This window comes from Protomyctophum bolini, assembly GCF_963924005.1.
Source record: "Protomyctophum bolini genome assembly, chromosome: 6".
Taxonomy (NCBI): Eukaryota; Metazoa; Chordata; class Actinopteri; order Myctophiformes; family Myctophidae; genus Protomyctophum; species Protomyctophum bolini.
In genome coordinates, this window is record NC_137867.1 from 24,430,665 (window position 1) to 24,441,049 (window position 10,385).

General features: G+C 41.0%; 1 protein-coding gene across 4 annotated transcripts in view; it reads right to left on the reverse strand.

Moving 5' to 3' along the window:
• Positions 1-233: 233 nt before the first annotated feature.
• The window catches only part of emid1 (EMI domain containing 1), a 74,860-nt gene continuing 64,708 nt past the window's right edge, over positions 234-10,385 (reverse strand). The window contains exons 10-16 of one of the 4 annotated variants that reach the window (XM_080765240.1): positions 8,571-8,660; positions 6,132-6,184; positions 5,955-6,017; positions 5,798-5,842; positions 5,510-5,554; positions 2,381-2,471; positions 234-1,599 (exon numbers count right to left, since the gene is read on the reverse strand). In XM_080765240.1, coding sequence (XP_080621366.1) covers positions 1,463-1,599; positions 2,381-2,471; positions 5,510-5,554; positions 5,798-5,842; positions 5,955-6,017; positions 6,132-6,184; positions 8,571-8,660 — 524 coding nt within the window. In that variant the 3' untranslated portion in view covers positions 234-1,462. Of the gene's footprint in view, positions 1,600-2,380; positions 2,472-2,651; positions 2,737-5,500; positions 5,555-5,797; positions 5,843-5,954; positions 6,018-6,131; positions 6,185-8,570; positions 8,661-10,385 lie in introns of all 4 variants that reach the window. The other 3 variants (XM_080765241.1, XM_080765238.1, XM_080765239.1) reach the window with 3 other exon arrangements.

Sequence of the window (10,385 nt, forward strand, 5' to 3'; positions counted from 1 at the left end):
TGTGGCCCGCGGGCCTGAGGTTGAGTATCACTGGTGTACTGTATATATTGCAGAGGAGTCGAAGAGAGTTGCCGGGTGTGAAGTCAGTAAGACATATGACATTATTACGCAAATCTATGCGTGTGTGTGTATCTTCACATAGCCTTATCACCATTAAAACCCAGTGTGTGGTGTATCGCAGAGTTCCCAATGGCCATTGCCCTAGTTACGACAAACTGAGGACAGGTGACCTGTTAAAAACACTGAAAATGTTTTTATTATACCAACCATCTAGACAGGATTATCTTAACACAACACATTTGCAAGCAATAACAAAACACTCAAAATATAAAATGAAGTTACACATACCAGCATACAAAACAAGAAACTACAGTTGACCATAATTTTAAATAATTCACAAAATATTTATAAGATGAGAAAGCAATTATCAAGTCCTTTTCATTCTTTTAAACCAGTTTAAATTTACCAATGTAATATTGGGAAAAATGCGTTCAAACTCCATTAATAGTTTATGTATTTCTTATTTGCGTGAGACTGAATGTCAGTCTAGTGTTTGCAGTGGAGGGAGGAAGTGTATTAAAAAAGCTGACACTAGTAACAGATTTTGAAATGGAATGACAGACAGACAGACAGACAAACTGATGATACCTTTGACTTCTGATGTGGTGTTTGGTTTTAGGGCTTATGATTGTTGCAAATATATTCTACTGGCTATGCAAAATAAGTGAAATGCAGTGTGGTTTGTGCTTTTGGGACACTAATAAATGTAAGTATAGTACATTTCTTAATGTGTATTTAAAGGGGAATAAGCCAACTCACACCAATAAACTAGACCAGATCACTGACAGCAACTGATATCTCAGTGAGAGGAGATGTCTTCATCTTTTTAGTGCACTACATAACATCAAGTTAAACAATACAATACAAGTATAAAAAATATTAGAGGAAGAGGTTTGTTTGTGTCCTGCAAATTGTACATGCTCAATATACTTAAATAATGAAATCTATTCAGATTCCAGACACATAGTGAAAGACAAAACAAACTCTGATCCAGCCTCTTTTTTTCATCTCACATCTGATTCACCCTTTTTACTCTTATTGGCCAGAATAATTTCCAGCTTATTGAGCACCACAGAAGATTCTCAAAAAGATTTTCCTTTTATCCACCATTAATTGCTTGTTTATTTTCCTGAGGCTGAAGTCCCAAGCTGTGGCCACAAACAATGAGTGAGCTTCTGGGTCTATAAGGAGAACAGTGTTGGGCATGGGGGTGGAGTCATACTCATTCCCAATGGAGGTGGGTATTCTCGAGTATCAGTGGAGTTTCCCCGAGGTGTTCCCCACCTTTAATCAGATGGTTCAGCCCAGAGGGGGTATGAGATCAGCTCTGAATCAGTTGAGTGCCAGAGAGACCAAAAAGGGTGGGGTTAACCCAGTCTCTGATCCTCAGGTTCACCAGTTGCTACTTCCCTCGAACCTTGGTGTCCGAGGAGAGAGGAGGCGAGGCAAGTCGAAATGGAAATCCTCCTGCTCGCTTATCTCTGTAGAAACTTGGGGATGCCGTGCCATACAGGCCGTCCCCAGACCCCATATCAGGCTCTGTCGAAGATAGAAAGGAGTTGGGACCAGGCTACCCTACCAACCAATGCATGTCCACATAACCAGACTCTACTTTGGCATATCCAATCAATCAGTTACTACAGAGGAGGCTTAAAGAATCTGATTGGCGATAAGTTCGATTGTGTTCCCCCCCCCCCCCTTTTCTACATGTTAAAGCTACAATCCAAACATATCTTATATAGGCTACAGTGGTTGGAGATGGTCTCCTTAATCTTACATTAAGACATTTCGACCTGGGTGTAGGGTAAGAGACCTACTGGTTGACATTAGCAATAAGGTTATTTGAAGCAGATGGCCATTGATCTGCCATCTTGGCTGTAGTTTGGACAATGTTAGTTACTTCTCTCCATTGGGAGAGGCAGACAATGGATATACAATTTACAGATTGTAGCTTTAATTCATAAAGCTCAAGCTTTCATTACAACATGATCAGCTGAAATCATAAGAAGTCCATAATTTCCTGACATTGCTGTAATTGAGGCCAGGTGTATGACATGCATTGGTATACATAAACTTGTAAAGGACAAATCTATGGTGCATAACATTCTATTACGTTTCATAGTTTCGAAATAAAGACATCATTTTTCAGTTGTACAGTACTGTAGTATATGAGGGGAAAAAATCATATATTTCACATAATTATGTTTCAGTTTTCAGCCTACTCGTCCTCCCCATAGTCACAAAACCTTTAGCTCCTGTGCCAATAGGGGCCATGTGGCTATTTGCAGTACAGCTGTAGAAGGATGTCTCTCTGTATTACCTGGCCAGATGATAGCCTCCAGCAACGTCACCCTGCGAGCCAGAAGCTCAAGGTCTGCCTGCAAGTCTTGGAACATCTGCAAGCTAATGTCCTATCAAAGAGCAGTGACAAGGGGGTTTGTGTGAGGGGGTGGAAACAGCAGCCCAGGTCCTGGGGCTGCTTGCGACTGATCACACTGTGTCTCCAAAGAGTAAGTTTGATGGGGATGTGAGACTCCACCCTATACTTGACCCCTGCCTAAAGCTGACCCTATCTCAGGCCTCCTACTCACCATGAATACCGATCATAGTCTCGAGGATTAAAACCCTCTCAGCTAAGATCTTCAGCGCCTCTCTGATCTGATGTATTCCGTCCCCCTGTGAAGATAGATACAGCCGTCAAGGTAAAGAGCACAAGCCAAACGCCTGCTTGCCATGGCGCAAGTCATTTTTGTCTTTCAATTCATTACAGCAGTTAGAAGGTTAAAAACAATCCATGTATCTGCCCAGCACTCATTGACATTATCCTATCCATATCTCTCTACCTCCCTCATTCACTGGCCATGCTGCTATACTAAGCCAGTCAATGCCATGCCGGGCTGGCCAACAATACCATGCACATTACAGACCAGCCACATTGGTGACAGCTGATGTCCACTGTCACAGCATTGATCATGCCATTCACATTCCATTTTGACGGGTAGCCATTCAGCCAGGCAAGTATTTTCAGAACCATAATATTTCACTCTGATGTGATCGCAATAGTAGCTAGCAATAGCCTACATAGTTTCACTAGGCTACATGAAACAAGTAATATTTTAGTTTGAAATCTATGTTGTCATTTGGGTTTATTTATTTAAATCGTTGCTGGCTTTAAGTCAACCCTACAGAAATAAACATGACAAAGTTGAAGTAGCAATGTTAGACAGATGATTTATGATGCAATAGAAAGCATGCAAAGAATAGTTCATGCTATTGATGTCTGGGTGAGCGATTCCCTCTAAGAAATGCATTAATGAGATATACCCATGTTATATTTATACAGAAAAGGGCAAGGTTTCAGTAGGTCACCTAATTCTGTATACAACATGATATACAATAGCAAGCTCATGGAAGGTTGGAGCTTAGAGAATTGACATAAAAAATAAAAAGTAGCTTGCGTTGCCTTTTTTCTTTGTTATCTGCGTAATTTAGCTTTCTCCATAAATCACATTCTGTAGTTTATTTTTGCATCCAGAAAATAAATTGCAGTTGGTGCAGCTGTTAAAGATGGAACCATGCAGCGTTGCATTATGGGGTAAAAGAGGATAGCTGTATCCACTCCACTCACCTCAGAACACACCACCCCCTAAACCCACCACCAAAACATATGGAGCGATTTGGCATATACATTTACACTAATTTTTCCTGGGTGGTCAATGAAATGTAAACGACTTGTAAGATAGAGCAGCATTTTCTCAATTAAGAAAATAATCAGATTCTAACTGGTTAGTGGTTACACCATTTCAGTCATCAGATTGTGTTTGAATGTGTATGTACTGTATATGCCAAAGTCAGATGCTGAGAATGTGACGGTGAAAGGTAGCCATGGGGACAGTAGCTTGCAGAGGGAGTCAGACAGCTTTAGGGTGGAGAGGACAGTGTCATGATGAGGGACAACAGTCCAGAGCACACCCCAAGGACCAAGACGTTAACATCAACACCAAATAACACAACAAATCGCACGCGCGCACGCACACACACACACACACACACACACACACACACACACACACACACACACACACACACACACACACACACACAGTCAAACAGTCAAACCGATTAAAAACACACACACACACACGGTGGTATGATCTTTGAACACAAGTGCAAGAGATGCAACTCAATTACATGTCAATCACAATCATGTTAACGTTAATGTGGAGTGTAAAAAAACACATGGTCATGGTTATATCAAACTGAAGTCACTGAATAGACTGATTGTTTTGTCAAGTGAACTTGTAGTAGCATAAGTAAAGATCTCTTACATTTAGATTGTTCTTGTAAAATAAGAAAGAGGCAAAAGAAAGCAGGAATTAGACAGACACAAAGTGAGGAACACTTCCCCTTTTTGTACATCATACCTAAATGCACATGTCGGTGACATCATCAGCAAGGATTTCAAGCACATGGAAACTAAAGCTTCTCTTCCTAGAAGGCTACCTCATTAAAATAGTAGCAATGGCATCAATAAAAAAACAAAGTATAAAATGTACAGTAGCTTGAAATCCCTGCCAATAATGTCATTGGTACAGTACATTTTGAGCTATCCACACAGCCTGAGCGAGTACAGACAAAAATGATGCCATTATGTTTGCCATAACCCATTATGCCATTATCTATGAGCATTAGTGAAGAAATATATATATAGTATATATACTATATATATATTTCTTCGCATACGCATAGTTTCATTATGATATGCCACTGTACTCTTAGCTTACATATGATTCATGATTTCTATGTACCGGTATGTATTACCATGTTTTTTTTCTTGCTTATTATAAATCGCTCTGGATTAAGAGCGTCTGCTAAATGCCTAAATTGTAAATTGTAGGCAGCGGGAAAGTGCACAGTTTTTCTTTACCAGTGTCAGAGTCAGGCAGACAACATTGCCATCACATTTGATATTTTTATATTAATATAGGAGGGGCACTAGCCCCTCCTATATTCAGCTATAGTGTAGATTCTTGTCCTAACACAAACATTAAATGCCATTGGCAATGAATGGAGAATTTACCTCTTATGTAGATGAGCAAATCGGCTATTTTTGTCCTACATAAAGATTAAATTTCCATTAACAATGAATGGAGAACGATGATGTACGATGATAAGAGTGCCCCTCACTTCACATGGGTGTGATTTTTATCTGGAGAAAAGAAAGCTGAATGCAATGACACCAACCTGCACTGCTTGACTGGACATTGGACACATTTTCTGGCTGCGTAAGATTCCCTATACCTGGTGCCTCAGTGGCCTTTTGAGTTTTGATTGTTGTTTTCCTGGGCAAATCGCCACTACACTTGTCTCTGTCCTCAACCTGTGCTACTCAGTGAGTATGTGAAGTACAGGGCAAGTACACACGCTACCAAAATATCACCTCTCTTACCGGCAGGCCCTTCTCTCCTGGCTCTCCCTTGAGACCTGATGCTCCCTGTGGAAAAAAATAACAGAAAAACATTGGACACACTTTATTTTGAATAACATCCATAAAAGTGGTTCCAGCAGCATACTAAAGGCAGAAAGAACCCATTCTTTCCAAGTTTGTGGTATCACTGGTTAGTGTAGTTTACAGTAATTTAACGAGCTGTGACATGTGTTGATGTTTCTCCACACACTGGTTTATTCTGGCCTTATTCCCCAGGGCCATAGTGCAGCAAGGTGGAGGTGGGCTTACCGTCTCTCCTCTGAAGCCCCTCTCTCCTGGATAACCCAAAGGACCCTGAGAAACCGAAGGCAGAGGTCTGTTTAAGGAAGTTGAGGAAATCAAAAAAGAGTTTTATGAAAAAAGAACCACCAAATGTCATTGAACTCAGCATGGATGTCATACTCACTCTCTCCCCTCGTTCTCCTTTTGGCGCCACAGGGCCCTGAATTCCAGGGGCTCCAGGTTTCCCCTATAAAGAGTTAGAAAAGACATTAAAATTCACAACAATCAAATTGTACAGCCACAAATGGAAAAGGGATGAGACAGACAGACAGTGTTTTAGTAAAGTATTCTGAGAGCTCACATTCTGTCCTGCTGGGCCAAGAGGTCCTACTGGGCCTTTGGGACCTGGTGGACCTGTGTATGAAACGTAACAATTAGTATTCACTCAAGCTGTTACATTCAGGGAGCGGAACCTGTCAGCGGTGATGACACCATTCACTGAGGGAACCTGTCAGTGGTGATGACACCATTCACTGAGGGAACCTGTCAGCAGTGATGACACCATTCACTGAGGGAACCTGTCAGCGGTGATGACACCATTCACTGAGGGAACCTGTCAGCGGTGATGACACCATTCACTGAGGGAACCTGTCAGTGGTGATGACACCATTCACTGAGGGAACCTGTCAGCGGTGATGACACCATTCACTGAGGGAACCTGTCAGTGGTGATGACACCATTCACTGAGGGAACCTGTCAGCAGTGATGACACCATTCACTGAGGGAACCTGTCAGCGGTGATGACACCATTCACTGAGGGAACCTGTCAGCGGTGATGACACCATTCACTGAGGGAACCTGTCAGCAGTGATGACACCATTCACTGAGGGAACCTGTCAGCAGTGATGACACCATTCACTGAGGGAAACTCATGAACATTGGCCGGGCCTACAGGGGTTCCTAAGAGGATGGTTCAGATGATAGAGACAAGCCATAGCTGGACTCGAGCCAAGGTTCAGATGCACAATGGTGCATCCTACAGGGTGATACCTGGCCACCTTCCTGTTTATTGTAGCGATGGACCACGCGCAGACACTCGCAATCAGCGGCATGCAGGGAGAAGACACTGGGATTCATGATAGTCCTGAGGAAGACTAGGCAGTGTAATGGGAAATATGAAATTGTGCATTCACACCACTAATTGTAAATGACTTATCCTGATGTCTAGTCAAACTGGGTGTGGTTCACACTGAGTTCTAGGCCTCTCCTACTCTTAATCAACCGTTTTCCCATATCAATAGGCTTTTGTTATGACCAAAGTGTCAGTGAGACAGTTCCTGGACTCCAGCTGTTTAGCAACACCAGCCCAGCCTCTTTTGTGTGGTCATGCTCATTCATCACAGTTTATTCATACCCATCCAAGTTTACTAGACTTCGACCACTTGTCATTCTAATTAGATTTGTCCCATTGTCTGATGTGGAGGCTACCTGTCTGGTCATGTGACCAACAGGTCCTCCTCCTCCTTTGAGTAAGACTGTATAAAATTGACATGCATGTATTGTTCTGGAGTTCAGTCATCCGACATGCTGGAAGATGGTTGTGCTCTAGAGATCTCTATTAAATTGAACTGAATGCCTCATATCATCTTGTCCTCACCTCATCTTTTAGTTTAAGTGGTCTTGTGTTAGTATAATTTCCACGACAGCAGAGAGTACATCCCATCACGATAACTGACCTCGACAATGCGGATAGGAGAGCTACAGTGGAATCAGTACTGCTGTATGGGGCCGAGACATGGACAGTTGGACACTCAACTCAGTACAGCAAGAAAAGGTGCTAGATCTACACAAGAATGCTATGAATTGGTGTCACTTGGGTCAGAAAAGTGGATCTTTATAAGGCCTTCCCACATGTCACAAACAAGTTAGTTCAGAAAATGAAGGATGAGGCTAGCTGGGCACTGTGTCAGGCACCCGGAACTGGTGGCAAGCAAACTGACTCTGTGGGAGGGGGAGCCAACCCCAGGTTGGAAGGAAGGGTTTATAGAGGCTGCAGCCCTGGGCACTGACCTCTAGGGGGCATCAAACAGCAAGCCAAAAATGAAAAAAGACTTGACTGATGAATTGAGTCTGGACCACAATGGAAACAATCCCTCTGAGGCTTTTTGAGTAATCCTTGCAACAGTATTTTGATTGATTGATTGATTGATTGAAAACAATCTTGTTAATAAAGTATTCAATTAATCAATCAAAAGACTATTGAAAGCAATAGCGCCGTATAGTGTCCTGGGGCTGCTGAAGTAGCAGTAAAACGGTGCCGAAACACATCAGCAATACCCCTCACTCCGCTGGTGAAGTGAAAATCTTCTGCAGCACAACACTGGGCATTGGGCATTGGGCTAAAAACAGCCATTACCGTCATCACAAGTGGGCATGGCTGTTTTTAGCCCAATGAGTGTTTCTTTGCAAAACTAATGCATGGAATGGATTCAGCGTCATGAAAACCCACTAGTTGGACACGTCACATGGTTGTTAATGGTATGGTCACATATGCTAATTATGAAAACTGCTCAACATAATGCAAGCTAGCATCTGGCAGTTTCTACATGCTGGGGACCCATACTCAACATTTCTAACATAAAACGTTGGCGTACTCAACATGCCTGGGTTCACATTCTGGCAAGTGGTCTAATAGGGAACTGTGGGACCATAAAATACACACTATTTCTATCAGAGTCATTAAGCAGGTCTAACAATGGTGACACAGAGGTGTCTGTGTGGGATGGAGAGAAATACCCACCCACAGGTCCTGGAGGGCCTTGAGGTCCTGGTATTGGTGGCCCTCGTGAGTCATGGAACGTGTTGGAGTAGAAGAGATCTTTTCCCTGACCTGAAGTGAAAAAATAAGTTCCATGTTGATCATCTTAGTCTTGTAGCCAAAGATAATGAAAACATGATGTAACGAGCCACCACAACAGAAATATTCCAATAGAATAGAATAGAACAGAACAGAATATAGTCGATTGTATTGTGATTCTGGCTTCATGTACTACAATACTAACACCAAACAACAAATTAACAAAAATTAAATGTAATACTGATGAAATACTAAAATAATAATTATATATATATATATATATATATATTATGCTTGTGAAATAATACAAAATCAATCTATTTATCTCTAATGGAGTAATTGTTTAGTTGGTGGGAGGCAGATAAAACTCTTCTCTCTTGTTTCTAGACAAAGGATTTATTTAATATTTTATTAATGAAAAGTGTGATCATGCATTTGATGTGATCCATGGTCAGGCAATGCTCTTTTGATTGTTTACCGTCTTAGTATACATTTGATACGGTTGAAGATGCTGCGTGGTTGGTCGTGTAAACTAATTTAATTTTTTATTTATAATTTTTATTTATGTTTTATTTTCTTTGTTTATCTTGTCTATCCTTGTTTTATATTATGTTTTTGTGCTCATACATAATGTCCATATATTCTGTTGTAGTTGCTTGTGTTGTATCCAAATAAAGTGCTGATCATAGACTTAATATATCCCAAAAGTACATTTCTGTGTTGTTTCTGCTGTCAATGCTGTTGAGACTGGCTCTCTGTGCGATTGAGATCAGAAAGGCTCTGAGGATATACTAAAACGCTTATTGCCTGTAGGGGGCAGTGTCTTCTCACAAACACTCAGAATTCAGCTAAAAAGTTTTGGAAACTATTGAACACTAAAACAATTACAGAAAAGAAGGTGGTACACAAATTATTTCTAAACCATTGTTTTCCATTCATAGAAAAATGTATGGAGCACGGTATAAATTACTTCCCATGCACTGATTCAGTGATATGTGAGAAAGGTAATTAGAGTAATAGAGGAAATGTGTTATTGGGTCGTCTCATTTGACAGTGAACATAGTTCCAATCACAGCACAGAGTTTCAAGAGAAACAGGGTGAAATAAATGCCTGTTAGCCAGAAACATCTCCCAGTTCCATACCAGTAATAGCTAAGTGACATTCAAACCTAGTTCTCTTACTCTATTACTTTTAATTTATTTAACTCATAGAATTGCACTACAGGAATATCCTCAACTAAAGACGTTCTTAGTCAACAAGGAATTTGTCAACTAATCGATTACTTAAATTACTAAATTTGTATTTCACACATTGGACTACTGCCAAGTCTTAGACCAAACCGACCAATTAATCAATAACTATATAATATGATATATCATTGATATATAATATGAGGGGACAGCCCGTATTGCATCTTTTCTAGATGAAAATACTAAGTCATATTACTGTTTTGGGGTTGCCATGCAGTAACATATTCAAGAATAACCAGATTTGAACCAAGTAGCAGCAGGCCTCTGTGTTTCACACAGCCCTAAACACAGTTCTGTTTTGCAGCAGGGAATTCCAACCTCCACAGCCAGACATAATAGGCAATGAGCCAGTATTTTCCAAAGGACGCTTAACACAGAACCCCCATGTTCCCTATTTTTCTTTTGTGTTGAAATAAATGGCTCCCAGTGTTACAATTTACAATTTAGGCATTTAGCAGACGCTCCAGAGCGTTAAGAGTGTTAAGAGTTCATTGCGCCAATCTCAAT